The 24,279-nt window shown below is 63.8% G+C and overlaps 1 protein-coding gene across 4 annotated transcripts in view; it reads left to right on the forward strand.

Moving 5' to 3' along the window:
- KIF21B (kinesin family member 21B) overlaps window positions 1–24,279 on the forward strand; it is a 47,944-nt gene that overhangs the window by 17,805 nt on the left and 5,860 nt on the right. For 2 of the 4 annotated variants that reach the window (XM_089906199.1, XM_089906189.1), the window contains exons 4-31: window positions 1,212–1,361; window positions 1,453–1,587; window positions 1,841–2,008; window positions 2,318–2,433; window positions 2,898–3,093; window positions 4,169–4,358; window positions 5,189–5,252; window positions 5,332–5,532; window positions 5,877–5,958; window positions 6,238–6,331; window positions 7,084–7,275; window positions 9,168–9,367; window positions 12,593–12,700; window positions 13,122–13,190; window positions 13,567–13,799; window positions 13,933–14,080; window positions 14,175–14,369; window positions 14,454–14,555; window positions 15,714–15,879; window positions 16,046–16,097; window positions 16,268–16,325; window positions 17,047–17,252; window positions 17,331–17,405; window positions 18,985–19,098; window positions 22,327–22,463; window positions 23,251–23,431; window positions 23,551–23,715; window positions 23,919–24,036. In XM_089906199.1, the coding sequence (XP_089762325.1) occupies window positions 1,212–1,361; window positions 1,453–1,587; window positions 1,841–2,008; window positions 2,318–2,433; window positions 2,898–3,093; window positions 4,169–4,358; window positions 5,189–5,252; window positions 5,332–5,532; window positions 5,877–5,958; window positions 6,238–6,331; window positions 7,084–7,275; window positions 9,168–9,367; window positions 12,593–12,700; window positions 13,122–13,190; window positions 13,567–13,799; window positions 13,933–14,080; window positions 14,175–14,369; window positions 14,454–14,555; window positions 15,714–15,879; window positions 16,046–16,097; window positions 16,268–16,325; window positions 17,047–17,252; window positions 17,331–17,405; window positions 18,985–19,098; window positions 22,327–22,463; window positions 23,251–23,431; window positions 23,551–23,715; window positions 23,919–24,036 (3,915 nt within the window). Of the gene's footprint in view, window positions 1–1,211; window positions 1,362–1,452; window positions 1,588–1,840; window positions 2,009–2,317; window positions 2,434–2,897; window positions 3,094–4,168; window positions 4,359–5,188; window positions 5,253–5,331; window positions 5,533–5,876; window positions 5,959–6,237; window positions 6,332–7,083; window positions 7,276–9,167; window positions 9,368–12,592; window positions 12,701–13,121; window positions 13,191–13,566; window positions 13,800–13,932; window positions 14,081–14,174; window positions 14,370–14,453; window positions 14,556–15,713; window positions 15,880–16,045; window positions 16,098–16,267; window positions 16,326–17,046; window positions 17,253–17,330; window positions 17,406–18,984; window positions 19,099–20,613; window positions 20,653–22,326; window positions 22,464–22,661; window positions 22,825–23,250; window positions 23,432–23,550; window positions 23,716–23,918; window positions 24,037–24,279 lie in introns of those variants that run through there. The other 2 variants (XM_089906183.1, XR_016391817.1) reach the window with 2 other exon arrangements.

A 24,279-nucleotide genomic window follows, 5' to 3' on the forward strand; every position in this document is an offset into this window, starting at 1 on the left:
TTTATTCTTCTGGACTTTTGCTTCTGATAAAGAGTTTGCCTCTGTGTGTGTATATGTGCTTATACGTGTCTGTGTGTGTGTGTGTGTAGGCATGTGCGTGTGTCTGTGTGTGCGTGTGTATACGTATGTGTAGATGTGTGTAGGTGCATGTTTGTGCTTGTGTGAGGCATGTGTATACGTGTGTGTCTGTGTATGTGTGTGGGTATATGTGTGCATATGTGTGTGCGTCTGTGTGTGTGTCTTTGTGTTTGTGTGTATGCATGTCCTATGCTGTGTATTTCTGTAAGCTCCCTCATCTCTTTGCTTTTTCCTTTCTCCATCCTTTTGCCATTGAGGGCCCCAAAGAGCAGTTCAGCACCTAGAAAACCCATGCCAAAGGGTGACCCACAAGGGGTTAAATGATGCCATGCGTCTGTCCCAGCAGACAGACAGACACCAAGGCCCCCACGTCTGCACCGGTCCCTGCCGTTTCCTCTTCCCCTTCCTGTGGGGTATTTCTGTCCCTTTAAGGCCATCAAAGCCTCGGATGTCCGAGGGCTGTGGCCTGCCTCTCCCCCCACGGGATTCTGTTGGCCGCTGACCAGCTGCCCCATCCCCCCTGCATGGTGGAAACGCCAGCAGGTGAAACTTTCCCTGCCAGCGACTCCAAACACAAGCGTGTGCAAGCCTGAGACCCTCTGAAATGGGGTGCTGCTCCTGGCCAGGCCACCTCCCGTGGTGGCGTCCCCAGACTGCTCTCCATCCCACATTCCTCAGCCCCCAGGGACCACAGGGATAGGACAGGGCGCTGCTCAGCTCTCCCCTGAGTTCCACCCCCCTCCCTCCTGGAGCCACACCCCCACCCGCCTTTCCCGCCCTGTAACGTCCCAGGCTCTGCCCCAACCACAGTCACATGCTGTTCGTCCACGTGAGGACTCGAGTCCCCTTGTCCCCACCAGGTCCTTAGCCCCCCACCAGGGCTGAGCGCTGGGTGCCACTTCCTTGGGGAGCGGAAGGGCTCTCAGGATAGCTCTCCCTGGGGCCCAGCTGCCCTACACTGTCCAGGGGAAAGACCCCGGAGCCAGAGCCCAGAGAGGACCGGGGGTGGCCAGGTCGCCTCCCAGAGCCTGGTTTCCACACCTGCAAAGCAGAGCTGGCCTGTGACACGAGAGAGAGCCCCCGGGGCCCCTCCGCACCCACCTGCACCCAGCGGCTGTCTTCCGCCCGCACAGCTCTACAACGAGGAGATCCTCGACCTCTTCGACAGCGCCCGCGACCCTGACGCCCGCCACCGCAGGTCCAACATCAAGATCCACGAGGACGCCAACGGCGGCATCTACACCACGGGTGTCACCTCCCGCCTCATCAGCTCCCAGGAGGAGGTGAGCATCTGAGGAGCCGCCCGGGGGCTGGGGGCTGGGGGCTGGGGGCCGGGCTTTGCAGCCAGCTGGTCCTCACGTCTGCACTCCCCAGCTGATCCAGTGCCTGAAGCAGGGCGCCCTGTCGCGCACCACGGCCAGCACCCAGATGAACGTGCAGAGCTCCCGCTCCCACGCCATCTTCACCATCCACGTGTGCCAGATGCGCCTGTGCACCCGGCCCGACCTGGTGAGGAGCCCGTGGCGGCGTGTCGGAGGGCGCGGTGGGGACGGAGCCCGGGCTCTGGGGCTCGGGCTCACCCTGCTGGCTTGCGGACCTTTCTTTTTCTCAGGCGGGGAGAACCGGCACGTGCACGCAGTCAGATGCGCTGTGTGTGTGAGCCCCCCAGCCACGCTGCACCCCGAATCCCGAGGGCAGGGGCTGAGAGCAGAGGAACCCAAGGTGGGCGGGGGCCGGGAGTCACACGCCCGCTTCCCTGCAGGTGAACGAGGCCGTGACCGGGCTTCCCGACGGCACCGCTCCCTCGGGCGAGTATGAGACGCTCACCGCCAAGTTTCACTTTGTGGACCTGGCCGGCTCAGAGCGGCTGAAGCGGACGGGGGCCACAGGCGAGCGGGCCAAGGAGGGCATCTCCATCAACTGTGGCCTGGTAGGCACGCGGCGGCCAGCACGGCTCAGCCTCAGACCCTCCCCAGGCCCCCCTTGGGCCGGCTACTGGCCGGAGCCCCGTATGTCACTGCTGTTGGGCCTCTGGACCTTCCCCCTCCCCCTGTCCTCGACTGCCTGACGTCACCAACCATCACACATCTGCCTTTAAACCCTCAGGGAGCCTGAGGGCTGCTGGGGTCAGCGGGGCAGGTCCTGCGGCTCACGAGCCGCTGGTCCCACCCCCCTCCCTCCCTGGGTGCTCTCCAGCGAGCGCCAGCGCCGCCTATCTCGCACCGCCTGTCTCCCACAGCTGGCCTTGGGCAACGTGATCAGCGCCTTGGGGGACCAGAGCAAGAAAGTGGTGCACGTGCCCTACAGGGACTCCAAGCTCACCCGGCTCCTCCAGGACTCGCTGGGCGGCAACAGGTACCTGCCCACCACCCCAGGGAGGGGCAGGGGTGAAGGCGCAGGGGCACACTGGTGGGAGGGTTGGAGGCAGAAGGCCCAGTGGACAGGGGGCCCTCCCGCCCCTGTGGGCCGCAGGCCTCGAGGTGCCCGTCGGCCACTACGGTCGGACCCAGCTTTCTCAACTGCACAGCAGGGAGGGATAGTCCTAAAGGAGGTGCTAGAGCCCAAACGGGAAAATAGACGGGGGCGCTAAGGACACACACAGGGCCATGATTTCAGCGATGACACATCACGGCCTCCCTCGCTGTGGTCACCACTGTTGGAATGGAAACCTGGGCTAGGTAGTCCGGATCCCCACGTCCCAGGTTCTGCCCAGGTCCTTAGGGCTTCCAGGCGGGAGCGGGATCTGCTCTCAAGTGACGCTCCTGGGCCGGCCATGCCCTCGTCCCTCACTCCCCACCCCACTCCCCCATGCTCCCCAGCCAGACCATCATGATCGCCTGCGTGAGCCCCTCTGACCGGGACTTCATGGAGACGCTCAACACGCTCAAATACGCCAACCGAGCCCGCAACATCAAGAACAAGGTGGTGGTGAACCAGGACAAGACCAGCCAGCAGATCAGTGCGCTGCGGGCCGAGATTGCACGCCTGCAGATGGAGCTGATGGAGTACAAGGCGGTGAGCGGGCCCCCCCCCCCCGGCCTCCCCGCGCCCTGGGCATCGCCATGTGCCAGCCACGGTGCCCAGTGCCGGGCTCATCTGGTGGGTGACCTGCGCATACGAAGTCGGAGCCCTCAGGGCTTAGAATATAAGAGAAGGAAGAGCACACCCCTGCTTGCATAGATGTCAGGTGTAGGGCAGACGCTCTGCTGGGGTTTCCCGTCTGCTGAATATGCCGTGTTGGGCCAGGTAAGACTAGGCTGCGGTACAGAATGAGGAGAGTTGATGGGGGCCAGGTGAGTGGTCCAGCGTGCCTGGGGGATGCTGCCGGGGAGAGGGTTGGCCCTCCTTGCTCAGGTGGTCGGGGCGGCCTCATGGAGGAGGGGACCTTTTATATGGATCTTGAGGAATGAATGAGACACCAGCAAAAGGAAGTGGAGCAGGTGTCCTAGGATGCCAACAAGCCACGTGCAAAGGAACAGAGACAGGAAAAACGAGTGCCTTTGGGGGTGCGTCCCATTCTGTGTGACTAAGGCAAAAGTCACCAGCTGTGGCCCCTGGCCCGAACCTAGCACACAAGTGGGCTTTGGTTTGACTCGCCCTTTGCTTTAGAAGAATGCAACGTAGTTGTCGTGCTTTCTGAAAATCAGGGAGTTTCCGTTTTCCTTTAAAAATCTGAAGATGTAATGATCTGGCGCTGAGCTGGCTGGAGTGGCCCAAGTGGCTGCGCCTTTTACACTGAGGGCGACTCTGTGCTCCAATCTCCACCCCTCCCTGTAGTCTCACACCCAGACTGCCGTCCTCCTTCGTGCCACCCACCGGGGCCCTTCGGGTTCCCACCCTCGGGTTCATGTCTGGGGAGACGGGAAGGTGAGCAGTAGAGAGGGAGGTGGGGTGAGAACACAGTGGCCTGCAGTGGCTGGTCCCAAAATGTGGACTTTTTGTTGTCACTGGGGCCACGGCAGGTTTCTGAGCGCTGGGAGGTTGGCAGGGCCGCCTCGCCGAGGGAGGGGCCGGGGCGGGGGTGGCGGGGAAGAGTATCATCACCCCCCGCCTCCCCGCCCCTGACCCCTCGCCCCGCCCCTCCTCCCAGGGCAAGAGGGTGATCGGGGAGGATGGCGCCGAGGGCTACAGTGACCTGTTCCGGGAGAACGCGATGCTGCAGAAGGAGAATGGGGCCCTGCGCCTGCGGGTCAAGGCCATGCAGGAGGCCATCGATGCCATCAACAGCCGTGTCACACAGCTCATGAGCCAGGAGGCCAACCTGCTCCTGGCCAAGGCCGGTGAGTCAGGAGCGCCAGGCTGGCTCCGGGCGCGGGTGGGCTGGGCCCTCCGCCCCCGACCCAGCCCAGGACGTGGGGCGTGCAGGGCGGCGTTTTCTTTCTCTGAAAATGCGATCGTATGTACTGTCCTCTGACTCCCTTTCCACTTAGCATTACGCCGTAGGGATCTTTCTGTATTTTTTTTTTATTATTATTATTTTTGGCTGCGTTGGGTCTTCGCTGCTGCGCGCGGGCGTTCTCTAGTTGCGGCGAGCGGGGGCTAGGCTTCGTTGTGGTGAGTGGGCTTCTCATCGTGGTGGCTTCTCTTGTTGCGGAGCATGGGCTCTAGGCGCACGGGCTTCAGTAGTTGTGGCACGCGGGCTCAGCAGTTGTGGCTCGCGGGCTCTAGAGCGCAGGCTCCGTAGTTGTGGTGCACGGGCTTCGTTGCTCTGCGGCATGTGGGATCTCCCCGGACCAGGGATCGAACCCGTGTCCCCTGCATTGGCAGGCGGATTCTTAACCACTGCGCCACCAGGGAAGTCCCTGGATCTTTCCGTATTAAAAACATACAAGCCTACTTAATGCTCTTCAGCTGCACAGTGTTCCATATGTGATGGCGACGAATAATTTATCATAACAGCCTCTAGTGATGGATATTTGCTTGTTTCCAGTCTCGCCGTTAGCAGCTGTGCCTGTGTGTCTCTGCGCCCACAGACAAGTCCCTCTTTGATAGATTCCTCCTTGAAAAAGGCCCTGTTGGAGGAGACAGTGATATAAGACCACCAGCTTGGAGCTAAGGTCCTTTCTGTACTTATTATCTTAACTGTTCTTCCTCCCTGCCACCCCCTCAGGAGACGGCAGCGAGGCCATCGGCGCTCTGATCCAGAACTACATCCGGGAGATTGAGGACCTGCGGTGAGTGAGCTCCTGCGCACCTGGGCGCCCTGGGGCCGAGGCAGTGCCGCTCACCCGCCACCCACCCTCCCTTCCGCAGGACCAAGCTCCTGGAGAGCGAGGCCATGAACGAGTCCCTGCGTCGCAGCCTCTCTCGGGCCTCGACCCGGGGTCCCTACTCCCTGGGCGCGTCCCCGGTCGTCCCGACCGGCTCCATGGAGGATGCCGCTGAGGTCATCCGCCGAGCCAAGCAGGACCTGGAGAGGCTCAAGAAGAAGGAGGTCAGGCAGCGGAGAAAGAGGTGAGGGGAGGCTCCCCCCAGGCGGCCCCCAGGACCCTGTGTCCAGCAGGGGCTGTGCGTACCCCGGGTGACCTGGGGACTCAGTGGGCGGGTCTCATTTGTGGGCAGAAGCCTCCCACCTTCCTCTGACGCTGGGCTTTCCCCGAGGAGAGGGAGGGTGGAGTCCACCCAGGGTTCATTCTGAGTTGGGGGCCAGGGAAGAGCAGTGGATCCCTGCAGAACCGGAGCCCAGCCCCATACAGGGCCCTAGAGACGAGGCGCTCTTGCCCCCCCATCCCCCCGCCCCACCCACACACTGAAGGCTGGTCAGTACCCTAACCGGTCCACCCTTCACTCCTGGGCAGCCCAGAGAAGGAAGCCTTCAAAAAGAGGGCAAAACTCCAACAGGAGAACAGCGAGGAGACCGATGACAATGAGGCCGAGGAGGTGAGGGTCCCCCGCCCACCTCGGGCCGCCCCCATGTCCCTGCCGGGGTGCGGGTCGCCATGACGTCCTTGCGCCGGGGAGGGGCTCCTTATGCCTCGCGGTATCTGACTGGTCACCATGGTGACGTCCATCCTTCAGCCCCTCTTCCCAGCTGGGGGATGGGGACGGGAGACTTCCATAGAGGGGCTCTGCCCAGGCTGTTGGGAGGCGTGGGTGGGAGGCCCCCCCAGCACCGCGCACCCCGCACTCCCCACCCTCCTGACGGCGCCTGGTGCCCAGGAGGACGAGGAGCCGGAGGAGAGCGGCCGTGAGGACGAGGACTCGGGCAGCGAGGAGAGCCTGGTGGACTCGGACTCCGACCCCGAGGACAAGGGTGCGTGCGTGCGTGCGTGCGTGCGTGCGTGCTCCTGGGTGGGGCTGCCCGGGGCGGGGCTGCCTGCCACGCAGGCGCAGAGAAACTGCTGCGGCAGCGGGTGTCCCGGCCGAACTCAGACGTGAAACCAGTAGTAGCAGAAACAACAGGGACGCGATGGCAGCAGCAAACTCTCACTGAGCGCCCGCGGGTGCCGGGCGCTGAGGTGAGCTCTACCCTTCACGGGCCTGGCCTCTGCATCCTCACAACCACCCTGGACGGAGGTGTTAGGTCTTCTCCCTTTGTCACCACTGAAGAGCAAGCTCACGAGGGTTGGTGGCCTCCCCGTGTGGGAGATGCAGAGCTGGGCCTTGGACCTAGGTCTGGCTGGTCTGCAGCCCACTCCTCTAAACGGGACGTGTGTCCCTCAGCTCTGCTCCGACCCAGAGTCCTGCTGGCTGCTCTGGGTCCTCTCCCTCCTCCAGCCCTGCTGGCTCCCAGGTCGTCCACGGCGAGTGGGCATCAGCCTCTGGGGCACAGCAGAGGCGGGTGGGACGCCTGGTCGCCCCACCCCCCAGTTCCCTGGCCCAGGCCCGCACTTCCCGGGCAGCTCTTTAAGGGTGTTGCCACCAGGCAGCACTTCCCACCATGGGATGTGTCACTTCCTCTCGCCACTGGTCACTGAGTGTTCACGGCTGGCCAGGGGAAGGCCCGTCCCCTCCACCACGCCCCTGGCCCCCGGCCCCCGGTCCAGCCTGTCTCTGCCTCCACAGAGGTGAACTACCAGGCTGACCTGGCCGACCTGACGTGCGAGATCGAAATCAAGCAGAAGCTGATTGACGAGCTGGAGAACAGCCAGCGGCGGCTCCAGACGCTCAAGCACCAGTACGAGGAGAAGCTGATCCTGTTGCAGAACAAGATCCGGGACACGCAGCTGGAGCGGGACCGCGTGCTGCAGAACCTCAGTGAGGCCCCGCCCCCGCGAAGCCCCGCCCCGTACCCGCCACACACCCCCTCCCCGGGCCCCTCCCCGTCAGAAGGGCACCACCGGGTTACCTGGGCCTCTGGGCGGGGCATTCTGACCTTGGACTGTGTGCACTTAGACCCACAGTCAGAAAGTTCTTGTGTCCAACTCTGGTCCCTTTGCTACGTTCTCAGTTTATCATTTCTATTATTTTTACCATCGCCTTAAGTATTAGAATCCTGTCTCCAGGCCCATGAAGGTGAACTCCCTCAGCCTTTCTTCCTGAGTTTGCTCCTTGGGTGTTTCCTTTGATCGCATTTACAAGTCTGCTCCTCACAATGTTATCTTCCTTACATGGCTCTCAACCCCTTCATCCCGTGACTCACGCACTCATCCACTTGTTCGTTCGCTTACTCAGCAAACATGCATTGAGTACGTCTTGCAGAGCGGTCCTTGTTCTAGATGCTAGAGATTTTGGAACGCACGTTCTAGTGGGGAGAGACAGACGTAAATAAGATAAGTGGCAGATCTATAGCATGTCAGGGGGCGATGAGTGTCATGCAAGAATGCAGCAGGGAAGGGGGCAAGGTGTGCTGGGGAGGGGGTGGGCGTGTTGAGAAGGATGGTGGTGGGAGACTTTGCTGAGAAGCTGGCATCTGAGCAAAGACTTGAAGGAGGTGAGATAGTTCTGGAGAGAATGAGTGAGGGGAAGAGCATTGCAGGCAGAGGGAACAGAAGATACCAAGGCCCCGAGGCAGGCGTGCACCGGGCGTGTTGGTGGCATGACGAGGGCCCCGATGGCTGGAGCACGGTGAGAGGGGACACTAGCCGTCAAGGAGATCAGAGGAGAAATGTCGGACCAGGTGTGTCAGTCATTTTAAGGATTTTTGTCTTATTCTCTGAGGGACATGGGAAGTGTGGGGTTTTAAGGGGTGTGATGTATTTTTTTTTTTTTTTTGGCGGTACGCGGGCCTCTCACTGCTGTGGCCTCTCCCGTTGCGGAGCACAGGCTCCGGACGCACAGGCTCAGCGGCCATGGCTCACGGGCCCAGCCGCTCTGCGGCATGTGGAATCTTCCCAGACTGGGGCACGAACCCGTGTCCCCTGCATCGGCAGGCGGACTCTCAACCACTGCGCCACCAGGGAAGCCCTGTGATGTAAATTTTGAAAGCATTCTGGCAAGGTCGCTTTGGCTGCTGTGCAGGGAAGCAAAAGTGGAAGCTTGAGACCAGTTAGGAAACTCTTATAAAGGTCCTGGTGGGAGATGGTTTGGACAGGAGGAAGTGAGAAGTGGTCGTATTCCAGATCCATTTTGAAGGTGGAAGTGAAAGCCTCTGTTGATTGGTTGGTGGGGGATTAAGAGAAGGGAGCCAGAGATGCCTCCAGGGAGGGAGCTTCTGGAAGGATGTGATGAGATACCGAGATGGGGAGGACTGCTGGGTGAGGGGGTGGAGGTCGAGGAGGTGGGTTTGCACCTGCTAGTTTGCCATGTCTCTTAGACGTTGGCAGTTCAGGTAGGAAAGGTCAAGGGTGGAGAACCAGGTCGCTCCTTCTCCCCGAGCCCACTCACTCTGTCTTCTCTTGCTAACTCTTCCCCTTCCCACTGGTCCCGGCCCTTTCCTCCAATCACGGGTCAGAACCGAGCCAGCGGAAGTGGTCCTCAGGCCCCTCATGGCAAGCTGACGGGCAGGGGCTCAGAGATCTCAGGATGAAATCACCCCTTCAAGGTCCTTAGAATGCCCTTGGGTGTCTAGTCCGAGCCCCTCCTTGTTCACACGAAGGAACGGGCGGAGGAGGGTGTGACTCGCCCACGTCACGCGCCGACACTGGAGCCCAGGCTGCCCGGGTACTGGGGCCCAGGGACCTGCGCAGACCCTGCCCCGCTGCACGCAGGTACCATGGAGTGCTACACGGAGGAGAAGGCCAACAAGATCAAGGCGGACTATGAGAAGAGGCTGCGGGAGATGAACCGGGACCTGCAGAAGCTGCAGGCTGCGCAGAAGGAGCACGCGCGGCTGCTCAAGAACCAGTCTCGCTACGAGAGGGAACTCAAGAAGCTGCAGGCCGAGGTGGCCGAGATGAAGAAGGCCAAGGTGGGGTCCGGGGCGGGGGGCTGGGTCCGGGGCGGGGGCTGGGGCGGGCGGGGGCATGGCCAAGGTGGGAGTGGGGCGTGGCCAAGGTGGAGCGGGGGCGGGCCACAGTGGACTGGGGGCGGGGCCAAGGTGGGGCGGGGGCGGGGCCGAGATGAAGAAAGCCTAGGTAGGGGCGGGGCTGGGGTGAGTGGGGGCGGGGTCGAGATGAAGGCGTCAAAAGGGGGCCGTGGGGGCAGGGGTGTAGTTTCAGACCTACTTACCATGTTAAAAATAATCATTGCTGTCAGCGTGGCTGCTTGTCTTGACACACGATATTGCCTGTTTCAGCCCCATCCTGGTCCTGGACCCGGTCCTCTTAGTGCGTTGTCCAGGGTGAAAGCACCTTTACCCCTGGAGGGGCAGGAGAGGGTCCCCAGGGACTCCGCCCCTCACGCAGTGCACGTGAGGCCTCCCACCTGTGCCACATTTGCCTATACTCATAATAACAATAATTATGTAGTGACGATTGGATGTGGCTCTCCGCCAGTCCCCCAGCACCACGACCTCACTCGGTCCTGAGGGGAGCTGGAGAAAGCCGCTCAGGCGTCACTGCCACTTCCTCGGAGAGTGACTCCCGCCTCCGGGGGCAGCGCTGGGATTCAGACTCAGTTCTCTGCCGCCACCCTTTTCCAGTTGCCGTCGTCCCGGGCGCTCAAGTCTGGCTCCTGTCTCTAATGCCTCCCCGTCCGGCTGGGTCCTCCTTCCCGCCTGGGCCCGAAGATCCGTGCTGCCTTTACGTCCTCTGTCCCCTTGGCTGCCTGGTCCGCGTTCCTGCCCTGGCCCCAGCCCCCCGTGTACCCCGGCTCCCTGCAGCCCTGCACCAGGCCCTGGGACAGGACCCCAGCGAGCTACAGACAGCTGGCCTTGGGAACAGGTCCCACAGAGGGGAGCACCCGGTGCCGTAGTAACTGCGTCCTCACCGCCCGACTGGGCTGGCGTTGACCAGTGTGCAGCGGAGGGAGATGACGCTGTGGTGATGCAGATTCTGACAGGCGGACCCTCAGCCCTCAGGCTAGCCACCTCCCCTAGGCAGGCTCTGTCCCCAGCCACGCCTGGGCCACACATCCAGGGCCCATCAGCCTGTCCAGGGTGGAGAAGGGGCAGTCTCGCTCTGCTCAGACTGTCCGTCCTGCACTGGCCCCAGGGAGCCGGTTTGCCCCTGGGACATCCACCAACAAATGCTGATCCGGGCTGCAGGAGGAAGAGGGGGACTTGGGTCGGCGGGCGCCCTCTGGTGGTAGGAGGGAGGGACCAGGGCCTTGGTTGTCCCCATTTGGAGGCTGCACTGCTCACTCTGCAGCTCCTGGAGCGTTCTGGGGGCTCTGCCTGCGTCCTAACTCTGTCTCCCTGGAGGCTCCCTGGCTAACACCTCTCGAGGCGGTCCTGGCTGGTGCCGGCCGGCCGTCATCTTAGCGGGAGGTGACTCTACTGTAGATCCGTATGAGGGAGGATCTTTCTATGGCTCTGAAGCCTGAAAAAATAATATAATAATGCCCAGGATCTGTGCGAAGGACAGAGGGTCCCTGCGTGTTCCTGGGTTTCAATCTCAGCTTGCTCAGCCCTTCAGCCGGGGGCCCCGCTCTGCCCGGCTAACTGTGCTCTTGTGAGCCTAGGAAAGAGGCTGAAAAGAGCACCCTTGGGCTGTCCCAGGGTGCCCAGCAGGGGCCCAGGGTTCCTGTCAGAAGCACTGAGGGCAGCCGTCGAGGATTCTAAGCAGATGCCGCGAGAGCCAGTGCCCAGGACCCTGCCACCACAGTTCAGGGGCAGGCCCTGCGGTTTACAGAGGTGGCCTAAGGAGAGGAGACACTCAGAGCAGTGCCGGCCTCGGGTGCTGTGCTGCCACCTGCCTGGAGCGTTCCCACCCGTTCTGAGGCCACCACCCCTGTGGTGACCTCCCTGGGACTCGGCCGCACAGGCAGAGTTGGACAGATGGACCTTTGTCCAGAAAGACACGTTCCTCCCCGGGAAGGCTCTGGCCCCGGCTCCATATGAGGGCGGCCGTCCCAGTGTGCATGCAGCTCCCTGTGGGCAGGGCTTGGGTCCGCTTCCAGCCCAGGCTTGGCTTCTCTTGCCAGCGTCAGCCCTTTGAGGGAGCATTTGTTCTGGACCCCCAAAGGCCCAGCAGCAGGGAGCCCTCCTCGTCTCTGTAGCTTCCCCCCGACACAGCCTGCCTTCTGAGGCAGAAGCCGGCGCAGTCCTTCCAGCCTCCCTCCCGGGCCATTTCCTCTCTTAACTGTCCTCAGGGCAGGCTGGTGACATTCCTGGGGTGTCTGAGGCCTCAGTGGCAGAGGAGGGACAGCCCGCACCTGATTCTCATGGCGCCGTCACATGGAAGGAGTCTGACCCCTGTGCACTTTGCACTCTGTGCTCTGGGGCCGGGGGGTGGATGCTTCAAGGACCCAGCGCACGGCTCCCCGTTGTGCCGGGTCACCTCTGGCCTCCCAGATGATGCTCTCTGAGCCTTTGGCCGGCCCTCCGAGAGCTCGGCTCCAGGCTCTGTGCTTGGTCGCCAGCTCTGCTCTGACCTTGCCTGGTGCCGTCCCCACGGCCATGGTAAGAGCTGGATTTTGAAGCAAAGCGACCTGGGCCAGGAGTCTGGCCACCCCTTACTGATTTTCTGACTTTAAGTCATTTTGTTTCTCTGAGGCCCCTTTCTTATTTATAAAATAGGAGTGATAATGCCTGTCGTGTTTGATTATCATGAGGACGGGGCTGGGCATATAGTGTGGGCTCAGTAAATGATGCTGGTTTTTATCGTCATCACCGTGAGAACCTGGCCTGGGAACGCGCCCCGTCGGCAGCTCAGCTGCGGATGGGAGAGAGAACGCTGCTCCATCCAGGCAGGACCACTTGCCTCTAGCAACTTAGGCTGGTCCCAGAATGTCTGGGCACTGGCAGTGGCTCTGCGTGAGGACCGCCAGGGGCTGTGAGCAGAGCACTGGGGGCCGTGGCTGGACCCTGCAGACTGGTCCCACCTGCACGGCTGGGCCGGCAGTAAGGCCGCTCCTTTCGGTAGGTTGCCCAGGTGGTGGGACACCTTCGACCCCTGTGGACAAGGTGGGGCCAGACCCCCTGAGGCACTGCCACCTGGTGGCTTCCACCCCGGCCTGGCATCCTCCGAGCCAGCCCCTCCACGCAGGCCTCGGGCCTCCCCTCAAACCCCCCCCGCCCCCCGCCCCGTCCCAGGTGGCCCTGATGAAGCAGATGCGGGAAGAGCAACACCGGCGGCGGCTGGCGGAGACCAAGAGGAACCGGGAGATCGCACAGCTCAAGAAGGAGCAGCGGCGGCAGGAGGTGAGGGCACCGTGAGGTTCCCTGGGCCCCCGGCCCCCTGCATGCCTGGCTGCCCCTCCTGGCCACACGGGCCTAAGCGGTGACGGTGGCGCTTCGAGGAGAGGCGCGGCCCTACACAGGAGGGCAGGACGGCTGCAGGAGCCCAGCCCGGTCCTTGTGGGCTTCCGAGCCAGGCCTCGAGCCCACCGCCGGGTAGGACCCTGCCCAGGTCACCAACAGCTTCCAGCCCTCTGCTCCAGCCTCCTCGCCCGTGGTGGAGAGAAGAGGCCGAGAGACGTGTCCTCGTGGAGAAAGGGACTCAAACGCTGGGTCCCCTTTACCAGCGAGTTTTAGCTGCACAAGGCGCTCACCTCCAGGGCCAGCCTGGGTGGAACGGGCTTAGGGCCCGGGTGTAGACCCCACCCTCTCCTCTCACCCATAGTTTCAGATCCGAGCTCTGGAGTCCCAGAAGCGGCAGCAGGAAATGGTCCTGAGGAGAAAAACCCAGGAGGTGAGCATGGCCCCTCCCCCACGGCCCCTGCCCTGCCCCCCTGTCCTGAGAGCACCCCCCTGTGGCCCCGGCTCCCTCTGGCCACGTGCTGACTTGGGGTGGCCCCCGTGGGAGGGCCTTTCTCCGCTAGAGTGCTGAGGCTGGGGGTGGGCTGCAGGCTCTGGTCCAGATGCCTGCCGCAGTGGTTAACTTTTCAAAAGGACAGGGAGCCTCTTTTGTGTCCATTTCACGTTGGAGACCCTTTGGACCTTTCTCAGTCCCAAACCCAGGCCAGGACGGAGCGGTCCTGTATTCTCCTTGCCCCGCGCCCCAACCTGGGCCTTTCCGCAGGCTGGGGGCACCCTGTCCACTGGGTCCCACTCCTTTGGGCCCCCAGGTTTCTGCACTGAGGCGTCTGGCCAAGCCCATGTCTGAGCGGGTGGCGGGCCGAGTGGGACCAAAGTCACCCATGCTGGACTCGGGCGCCGAGGTGTCGGCCAGTACCACCTCGTCCGAGGCCGAATCGGGGGCGCGCTCCGTCTCCAGCATCGTGCGCCAGTGGGACCACAAGATCAGCCACTTCTTGGAGAACCACCCCATGCCCACCGTGTCTGGCGCCCGCCCCGCCAGGTGAGGCGGCTGGGAGCACCTGGGGGAGGCAAGCGCCAGGGTCCCCTCGACCGTCGGCTCTGGGTCGGGGTCTCCACGCAGCTGCAGGGGCTGAGGGTGGTCCTGCCCCCGCCCCTTTGCCTCTGCCCCCCAGAAAGAAGTTCCAGAAGAAGGGGGCCAGCCAGAGCTTCAGTAAGGCCGCCAGGCTCAAGTGGCAGTCGCTGGAGCGGAGGATTGTCGACATCGTCATGCAGAGGATGGCCATCGCCAACCTGGAGGCTGACATGGAGCGGCTCATCAAGGTGCCCACCTCGCCCCGCCCCCGCCCGGCTCTGTCGCCCCGCCCCTCCTCCACTGGGCCGGGGCAGCAGCCTGAGGCCTCCTCCCTCCCCCCAGAAAAGGGAGGAGCTGTCCCTCCTGCAGGAGGCCTTGAGGAGGAAGCGGGAGCGGCTGCAGGCCGAGAGCCCGGAGGAGGAGAAGGGGCTGCAGGAGCTGGCAGAGGAGATCGAGGTGCTGGCGGCCAACATCGACTACATCAACGACAGCATCGGCGACTGCCAGGCCACCATTGTGCAGCTGGAGGAGACCAAGGTGCCTGTGGGCAGGGCAGCGGGAGGGCGCCGGGGCCTGGGGGCGGCAGCCCTGGTGACGCGGGCCCTCCGCCTCCCGGTCCAGGAGGAGCTGGACTCCACAGACACGTCGGTGGTCATCAGCTCCTGCTCCCTGGCCGAAGCCCGCCTCCTGCTAGACAACTTCCTCAAGGCGTCCATCGACAAGGTAGGCTGGCGGCGGGCAGCCCCGGGACCCGCCCTTGAGGCGAAGCATACAGCGCCCGGTCGGGCGCCCGGCAGCGTCCCTCACAGGCGCCAGCGAGCACCGAGGCTGCAAAGCGGGGTGACGGCTTGCCGCGTGCGCGGCTTTAACGAGATGACGGGGCCAGAGGCTTGGCGTGGCACCTGGCACACAGCAGGGCCTCCGGCGGGGGCGACCCTGGCATCTGGTGCAAGCCCGTCCAGAGTAGGGCCGGGCCTGAGCCCACGGAGGTGGAGGGAGCAGCGTGTGTGTGTGTGTGTGTGTGTGTGTGCGTGCGCGCGCGCGCGCACGCTTCCGGTGGGGCAACAGGACCAGACAGACGTGCTCCACCCAGGAGTGGGGTCAGTGGCATTGTGCAGGAACAGAAGGCATCCCTTGGCCTGTGTTGGTCCCCTGTCCCCTCTGCCCGACAGAGCGCTGGCCGTGGGGACTTCCTTCCCCTGGGGTCTGTGCCTGCGGGGCAACTTGGGGAAGGGGCAGAGGGGCCTGGCCTCTTTGAGCCCTCGCCCGCCCAGGGAGCTCTCGCAGCTCTGCTTCGCCACTCGGGAGCGTGTTCCTCCACCGGGGCTGCGGTGGCCAGCACCGCGGACAGGGGCCCTAAACAGCACACGTCTCCTGCCCCCGGTCCTGGAGGCTGGGGTCAGAGATCGAGGTGTAGGCGAGGCGGGTCCCTCTGAGCCTCGCTCCTGGGTCTGTAGACTCAGCTTCGCCCTTCCTGAGGGCCTCCCTCTGTGTGTGTCTGTGTCCTGATTTCCTCCTCTTATAAGGACACCGGTCACAGGGATTAGGGCGCCCTCTAGAGACTTCATTTTAACGTAATGATCTCCTGAAGACCCCATCTCCAAACAGTCACATTCTGAGGTCCTGGAGGTTACAGCATCTACATGTGCATTCTGGGGACACGATTCTGCCCATAACAGGGAGTGTGCCCCACAGCGTGGATGCGGGGGAGATTAAGGGGGCTGGGGTGCATCACAGGTCTGCGATGGGCACAGGCTGGGGCCTGGGAGCTAGCGGGGAGGCGCCTGGTTGGGAGCAGATCCTGGGAGGGCAGTGACGGGGGCCCCCCCCAGCCCCAGGCCGGGAGGGGTAACCCCAGGCCTCCTCGCTCCCCGCCCTCAGGGGCTGCAGGTGGCCCAGAAGGAGGCCCAGATCCGGCTGCTGGAGGGACGGCTGAGGCAGACAGACATAGCGGGCCCCTCCCAGAACCACCTGCTGCTTGACGCCCTGCGCGAGAAGGCCGAGGCCCATCCCGAGCTGCAGGCCCTCATCCACAACGTGCAGCAGGGTACAGGGCGGGGGGCAGGTCTCGGGGCCCCCAGGGACCCCCGCCTCAGAGACCCTCCCTCCCCCAGGCTCCCCGGAAGCCGCAGTCTGATCCCAGAGGGTGAGAGGTGGGAGGGAGGGTGAGGGCTCGGTGGGGCCTCACCCCTCGGTTCCCTCCTCCCCGGCAGAGAACGGCTACGCCAGCACAGATGAGGAGGTGTCTGAGTTTTCGGAGGGGAGGTGAGTTTCCAGGTTGGGAGCGAGCATGTGCCTGGGGCTGGGTTGGGGGGTTGCCGGGGGGTCGAGGGCTGAGCCTGGGCTTGGGGGCTCTTTGGGACCCATGAACCTAAGTCCCGGGGAGCCGGGACATCAGCTGTCGGCATCCTGGCCCTCCTCTGCTTTTTCCTTAGCTTCTCCCAGTCGTTCACCATGAAAGGCTCCACCAGCCATGACGACTTCAAGTTCAAGGTGAGCCCCACCAGAAGGCGGCGGGGGGCGGGGGGCTCCCCGCAGCCTGGTCCCCACCTTCCTGGGGCTCTACCCCTACCCTCAGCCCCAACCCAGTATTGCCTCCAGCTGGGATGCGGCGGCCAAGAAGGGTCTGACCTGGAAAGGGTCGGGGTGCCCAGATGTGTGACCCGTTACAGCCCATTCCTTTTGAAGTGGGTGGAATGACATCATCATGGCCCGAGGCCTCGCTGTCAGAACTCACCCTCTTCCCCACCAAGACTCTGCCTCCTGATCTGAGTCAAGGACCCACCCTGGATGTCTAGTTACTGTGCGTGCGGGTCACTGACTCAGCAGGGAGGGGGTCTGTCTGACACTGAGGGAGCAACTACTAGACTAGACGGAACCACGAAACAGGACTGAGTAAAGAGAGAAGGGAGAGCCCTGCAGACTGGGAGCAGCGACCTGTGCACAGCCTCTGAGTAGTTGATTAGCTGGCGAGCAGCAGAGGTCAGCCTGCCATTCTGTTTGCGAAGTCTAAAGAAGGGCAGCAGAGGCATTTCCTGTTGGTCTGGCTTCTCCAGAAGCCTCAGGAGACGTGCCTGGGTCGTGTCTGCTGGGGCCCTTCCATCACCTCCTCTGCCTCAGGCCGGCGGCGCGTCTCCCCGCTGGAGTTCCCCCAGCTCCCCGTTCTATGCCATCGTGTTTGGGCAGTGGGTCCACCCAGCCCTTCCTGTCTCAGGGTGAGCCCAAGCTGTCCGCCCAGATGAAGGCCGTGTCTGCCGAGTGCCTGGGCCCCCCGCTGGACGTGTCCACCAAGAACATCACTAAGTCCCTGGCCTCCCTCGTGGAGATCAAAGAGGACGGAGTGGGCTTCTCCATCCGAGACCCCTACTACCGGGACAAGGTCTCTCGGACCATCAGCCTGCCCAGCAGAGGGAGCACTTTGTAAGGAGGGAGCCGAGTGGTGGGGGCATGGGTGGGACCGGGAGGCGGGCCCGGGCCTCACTGGACCCTGCATTCCAGCCCCCGGCAGTCTCGAGGAGCGGAGACGTCCCCTCTGACCCGAAGGAAGTCATATGACCGAGGGCAGCCCATCAGGTGAGGACACGTTCTAGACCCTGGGGGCGGGAGTCGCTGGGAGGCCCACTGTACACGTCGTGCACACTTTCATCCGGCCCCGCTCGGCCCCCCCACGGCCCCTTCCTCACTTCGTCAGCTGCGGCTCAGGAAACAGTCTCTCCATAAGCACCTGAGCTGGTGGCCAAGGCCGCTGCTAAAAACTGCCGGCTGCCGTGAGCTCAGTGTGGGCGGATTTGCAGTGGCCTGGCCTGGTCACAGGACCAGTGGGCTTCAGCCCCGTTCACGGCCAGGGGTCCTTGGAAGGCCTCAGCCCCTTTCAAGGTCTTGTCCTGTGGGCGGAGTGTAGGTGAGTAAGGACAGTCCTGGGAGGGGATGCAGGACCGAGGACAGTCCCCAGGAGGCCAGCCACTCACTCATGGGGCCCCACGGGCTTCTTCGGGTATCCCGATGCCTCTCAGGGTCACCTTAATTTTCAGAGATGTTTGGTGGCCTCCCCAGGTCACACAGCGAAGTAGTAGAAGGGCAGGGGCTCAGGATGACCTCATGCACCTGCCTTGTTGGGAGGGGGACATGCACCTGTCCCTCCTTCCGGTCCAGCCGCCCATGCCCGTGGCTGCAGATGGGGCTTTGGTGGGAGGAGTTGCAAAAGCATCTGTGCACCTGGGGCCCCACAGACCGTCCCGCCCCCCGTGACAGAGAGAACACACTGAGTTGCAATTGGGGGGAATGTAGGCTGGTCTCGTGATGACCCTCCAAAGGGAGGGAGGATGGGCTGAGCCTGAGGACCACCCTCCAAAGAGCAGGGTCGTGGGTGCTGGAAGGGGTGGCGCCATGAGGCCTTGGACTCTTCCCTGGAGATCAGGTCGAGCTGTTTGTGGCAGTTGTGTTGTCAAGTCACCGTGAACACGACTTAGCGAATCCTGAGCCGTTGTTCCCGGGAAATACAGGGCTGGGCTCCTGGGAGCCTCTGGTCCCAGCGTTTTCATCAACCCGTCATGTGAGTTTCTGTTTAAAGACACCTAATCCAATATGTACCGTTGACTCATTAACATTGAACTCAGGGCCAACAGCCCTAGAACTCATGCCTGAACGAAGCTCATCTAACACGTATCTTCTCTGTAAATCACGTCCCAGCTTCCTTGAGCTCAGGACACCAGGTGGCCCTGCAGCAGCATCTTCGGGGCCATTTTAAACACTGAAATCACCAACCAAAAGCACAAAAATTTGAAAAGCATGACACTAAATAGACTGGAAAGGGCGCTGTGTGCACTGTGAGGGAGGTAGGGCCACCTCTTTCGACCTCAGCTGGGAAGATGTGTGCTTGGGTCCTCATGCCTGCAGATGACCAGGAACCCTGCGGGTGTTGTTTGGGGCTGACAGATAGGCTTTGGCGAGCAGGTGAATTAATTCCCAAATGCGGAACCCACGGATCACGAGGACCAACCCCTGGGGGCCGAGCAGGAGCTGGGCCGTAGGACCCCCCGCCCTGCCGGCCGCACAACCAGACGGAAGGTGGTGCAGGCGATGCCGTGTGCGCATGCCCGTGGGCAGAGGCGCGGTGACTGACGGCTGCCGCTCTGTCCTGCTCACCTGCCAGGTCCACAGACGTGGGGTTCACGCCCCCCTCGTCCCCTCCCACCCGGCCCCGGAACGACCGAAACGTCTTCTCTCGTCTCACCAGTAACCAGAGCCAGGGGTCGGCGCTGGACAAGTAAGAGCCGGGCGCCGGGGGGCGGGGGGCGCAGAGGGGACAGGGAGGCTGCGGGCGGCCTCTGGCCGCAGGCGGGCGGGCAGCGGGAAGACGCTAGGCGTGCTGCGCTGGCCCCTCTCCTGGCACCTCTGCCCTTTCTGTGCTGCCCGTGGACCCCTCCAGTCCCCTGAGCGTGTGGGGACTGCAGGAGAGGGCACGAAGGAAGCCACGGGGCCAGGCCCGGGCAGTCGGGCACCCCGAGGGCCTACCCAGAGCTGCCCCTGCTGCCTCTGGTGATTCTCATTCTTCTCTGAAGCCCCTCCCTTCGCTTCAGTCACGCACACCCCCGCCCCCGCTAATGCTCAGGCCACGCCCCAGCACCCTTGTGAAGGGTCCCTGCAGAAGGAGACCCCGTTTCTGTCACATGGTAGGGTCAGCGCACCCCTACTGAGCGCTCTCGCTGGACACTCACCTCCCAGTGCGGTGGGCACCGCCCCCCGGCGCCGCCCCAGGCTTGCACACACGTGATTCCACCCGAAGTATATAAACCAGCCGCGAGGACTGCCTTCCCTACTTTACAAAGAGGAGATGAGGCTCAGAGGCCGCGGGACACCTAGAAAGCAGCCGAGTTGGGCCCAAACCTGGGATCTCTGACTTGTGGGCCTCCGCGGTGGCGAAGGGAGAGGCCCGGCCCTCCTGTGCTCCCCTCCAGGCCCCCCACACTGCTGGGCACCCCCGACTCCCAACCTTCTGCAGCCCCCAGAGGGCTCCTCTCGGCTCTAACAGCTCCTCTGTCCTTTGGCGGAGCCCAGGCTACAAAGTGCTACTCCTTTGCCTACATCACCTCTCCTCACAGAGGCAAAACATCGCTCCTGCCCCAAACCTGCCGTGGCCCCCTTTGCGGGAAGACAGCACCGAGCCCGGCCCACGCCAGCCAGGGGACCCCCACGCCAGCCAGGGGACCCCCATGCCAGCCAGGGGACCCCCACGCCAGCCAGGGGACCCCCATGCCGGCCAGGGGCCCCTCACACCTTGACAGGCCCCTCTCAGCAGCTCTGGGTGGGACCCTGGCATCCCAGCGCCGGGGGCTTCCAGACCCTGGTCCCGGTGGCCCGGGTGTCGGGCCCGCGTGTGCAGAGGCAGCTGCTGGGCACCGTCCAGTGGCCCGTGGGGCCAGTGCTCGGGGATCAGCAGGTCTCTGAAGCTCTGCTGGGAGAGGCCTGCTCCTGGGAGGGGTGGGAGGAGGCGCAGCGTCGCTCAGGGGGCAGGGGGCCCCCAGCTTGTGCAGTGAGGCAGCCGAGATCCTGGGACCAGCAAGGCCCATGTCCCCTCTGCCCCTCTGCACCCCCATCCCCGCCCCAAGCTCCCCCGCCTGCCCCACCTCCTCTCCGCTGCCCTCAGGCCCTCCTTCCTCTCCTCTCTCCGCTCCCCCTGCAGAGAATAACCACCCTCTCTGACCTCCCCACGCTGCTGCCACCTCTGCTCCCTCGTGTGTGTCCCTCTCTCCCCCTAATCCAGCTAATTTTCTGCCCCCAGGTCTGATGACAGCGACTCCTCTTTGTCGGAGGTCCTGAGGTACACAGAATGGCTCGCTGCTCCCTTTCTGTCCCCCTTCCCCACACCCTGGCCTCAGCATGCGGCCCCTCCTCTCCGTGGCTCCCCCAGACCCCCTCCTGCCCTTCTCACCCCTGGTTCCTCTCTCGTGGGTGCTTCGTGGCCTCTGACTGCGCCAGGCTGGAGCTGGGGGCTCTGGAGGGCATGGCTTCTGGTGGCTTGTCACCGGGTGGGAGGGGCGGGCACGGGAGCCTGGGGGGCCGGAGCCCTGGAGGAAGGCTGCTGGAGGGTCGCGCGGGCTCAGCATCCCGGCTTTTACTCAGCTGTGTCAGGGGCTCCCTCACCGACCTTGGCTCTGAAAGAGAAGTGGCCCTGCCCACGTCTCCTGGCCCGAAGGCCAGGAGTACCAGGAGACCTCTCTCCCCTCAGCCAGCCCCGCGCACACGCACACGCGCGCGCACACGCGCACACGCACAAGCGCGCGCACTCCTCCCGCTGCCCATAACAAGGGGCAAGTCCCAGGACCTGGTGGGCCTGAGCCCCTGCTGGGAAAGGGCCACCCTGAGCTGAGGGCTCCCTCTGCTCTTCCGGGGCAACCGCCACTCACTGTTCGTACCCCCGGGGGTGATGCCCCTGGCTGCAAGGCTGCCAGCCACCCCCTCACCCCCTGGCCCCTCCCATGGGCGGAGGGTTATCCTTGTAACTTGGGGTCTTCCCACTGCTGTCTTGGGCTACTTCCCCTGGGCCCAAGCCAGCGTCAGAAGCGGGGAGCTGGGGGGCGGGGCTGTTCGTGTGCCTGCGACACCGGGGACAGCTGGGCCTGTCCGACCGCCGTCCGTGGGGGTGCCAGTGGAGTTCGGGGGCTCTCGAGCAGCTGTGGGCAGGGCAGGACATTGGTCACATCCGACGCTCTCGGCCACAGGGGCAGCGCTGTCTTTGGAAAGAATAGGCCATGTTTCAGACGTGCATGTGGCTTGGCCAGGGGCTCGTTCCCAAAGACCCTCAGTTGGAAATAAATCCTCACCATCAGGCCCTCCAGGAGGCTGGTGTGTAGCGAAGTCCTCAGGTCCGCTCAGGACGGGCGTCCTTCGTCTCTGAGTGTTTGTGGGGAGGATGGGGCCATGCCAGCTCCGCTCCCCACAGGGGCCTGCACTTTCTTCCCACAGAGCTGAGCAGGGCTCCCCAGAGGGACTTAGCCCTTTGCAGATGGCAGTCACGGATCTGACCACACTGGTCCAAAGGGGCCCAGGTGGAGGTGACGTGCACGCCTGCATGCGCGCGTCTCTGCCCCGGCCTGGTGGCCTGGGCGCCCTCCCTCTCCGCACTCCTCCACCCTCCCTGTGGACGCCGAGGTGCCGGAGGAGCCCATCCAGCTCTGGGGCCTCTGCCCCGCCCGGCTGAGGCCTGGGGGCGTGTGTGTCTTGGGTTCTGGGTCAGGCAGGCGATGGAGGAGACTCCCGCGTGTCCTGGCCCCTGGCCGTGCCCGGCCGGGCTTGCTCCCCAGGAGTGCTCAGGATGGCAACTGAGAGGCTGCACCACAGGCCCCTGTCTGCGCGGCTCTCGGACCTGGGGGGCTGTGGCTGGAGCCCCTGCCACAGCCCGAGTGCCCCTGCGCCTGTCCCTCACCCGGGAGCCTCGCTCAGCCTGGCCGCAGTCCCGGGCTGACGGGCGCCTCTCTCCCTCTCTCCCGGGAAGGGGCATCATCACCCCGGTCGGAGGAGCCAGGGGCGCGCGGACGGCCCCGCTGCAGTGCGTCTCCATGGCCGAGGGCCACACCAAGCCCATCCTCTGCCTGGACGCCACGGATGAGCTGCTCTTCACAGGGTCCAAAGGTGGGCGGAACCCGGACCGGCCAGGTGGGGTCAGGGCCTCCCGCCCTCCCGCTCCCTTTGCCAGAGCGGGCTGCCCAGGAGACGGGATCACAGCCGCCAGGTTGAGGAGGTGGGGTCTCTTGCCGGGGCTCAGGGCTCCCCACCCCGGGCCTCCCCTCCTAGCTGGCTCTGGGGTCTCCATCCAGTACCTCCTTCCAGACCTGCCTCCGGAACTCCAGGAAGCGTGTCAGGTGCCCCGCCTTTGCTCATCTCAGCCCCTCCCCGACCCCAGCGCTTAGGGCTGCGCACTTCCTACGATTTCTTAATCCCAGCGACAGTCAGAAAACGTTACCTTCCGGCAGGAAGAGCAGCTGTGCAGGAGGTAGCTAATAGAACAGTGGGAAATGTGTATACACCCACCTGCGTGGCAGGAGGGAGAGGGTTGTGAATCGAGGTGAGGTTCATTGGTTCCAAGTCTTCCCCCTGAGACTTGCTTGGCATCGTTCGTTAATTTGGTCAGTGATTGGCCGGCACGGGAGCTTTACTCCAGCCCCGGCGCCCCGGCGATGCTCCGTGAACCTGGCATTGGTGGGCGTTTGCCCGAGAAGCCCTAGTGGGAAGTGCCGGGCTCGTCCGTGCACCACGGGAGCAGGCGGGAGCACGTTTTCTCCCCCGGACCCGGAGCCCGTCCCCTGGGCAACCCTGGACCACCTCCCCTGGCCTTGACGGCCCCGGTGGCTGTGGGGACGTGAGTTCCCCGGGCCCCGGCCGTGACGGCTGTCCCCCGCTCACGCCCGCTTTCTTGCAGACCGCAGCTGTAAGATGTGGAACTTGGTGACGGGGCAGGAGATCGCAGCTCTGAAGGGTCACCCCAGCAACGTGGTCTCCATCAAGTACTGCAGCCTCTCTGGGCTCGTGTTCTCCGTGTCCACCTCCTACATCAAGGTGTGGGACATCCGAGACTCGGCCAAGTGCGTCCGGACCCTCACGTAAGTCGTCCCGCCCGGCTCGCACTGGTGGCGGGGCAGGAGCCAGGACCCAGCCCAGGAGACCCGCGAGGGACACCCCAGCCCTTACCTCTGACCCTGCCTCTCTCCCTCACGGGCAGGTCCTCAGGCCAGGTGGTCTCAGGGGACGCTTGTGCGGCTGCGTCCACCCGCACCATCACCAGCGCTCAGGGAGAGCACCAGATCAACCAGATTGCCCTCAGCCCCTCGGGCAGCATGCTGTATGCCGCTTCGGGCAACGCCGTCCGCATCTGGGAGCTCAACAGGTCGGGGAGGGGCCCGGGCAGGGGCGGGGGACCCCCGGGGCGGCCCCGGGCTGCAGGCGGCTCGTGCCTGGGTCTCCATCTTGCTCTGAGGGCGGATAGTCCCCTGGCCAGCGTATCACCCCAGGGTAGACCCCCAACCCCACCCCAGGGTCCCCCCGATCCAACCCCCACCCTCCCCCAGCTGGTCCTCTCCTCCCCTACAGGTTCCAGCCTGTCGGCAAGCTGACTGGCCACATCGGCCCTGTGATGTGCCTGACGGTCGCCCAGACCGCCAGCCAGCACGACCTGGTGGTGACCGGCTCCAAGGACCACTACGTTAAGGTACGGAGAAGTCCTTGACCTTGACCTTGAGGCCGGGCTCGGTGGCGGCTCTGTTCTCCTCCTGCTCTCCTTACCTTGGCCCTCTCCCTCCACTGCCTTGGGACTCATGGGAAATAATGAGACCCCTGGGGATTTAATGCTGAAAAATCACCCCCAAGGAGCAAGGTCTGTGCAGAAGGCCAAGATTGCCGCGTGATCTTGTACACGTGCTGAAAAGTCAGAAAGAACCTAAGTGTCTACGGG

The sequence above is a fragment of the Delphinapterus leucas genome, chromosome 1, assembly GCF_059928025.1.
Source record: "Delphinapterus leucas isolate spDelLeu-1000000601 "Yukka" chromosome 1, BTC_Dleu_Yukka2, whole genome shotgun sequence".
NCBI classification, from domain to species: Eukaryota; Metazoa; Chordata; class Mammalia; order Artiodactyla; family Monodontidae; genus Delphinapterus; species Delphinapterus leucas.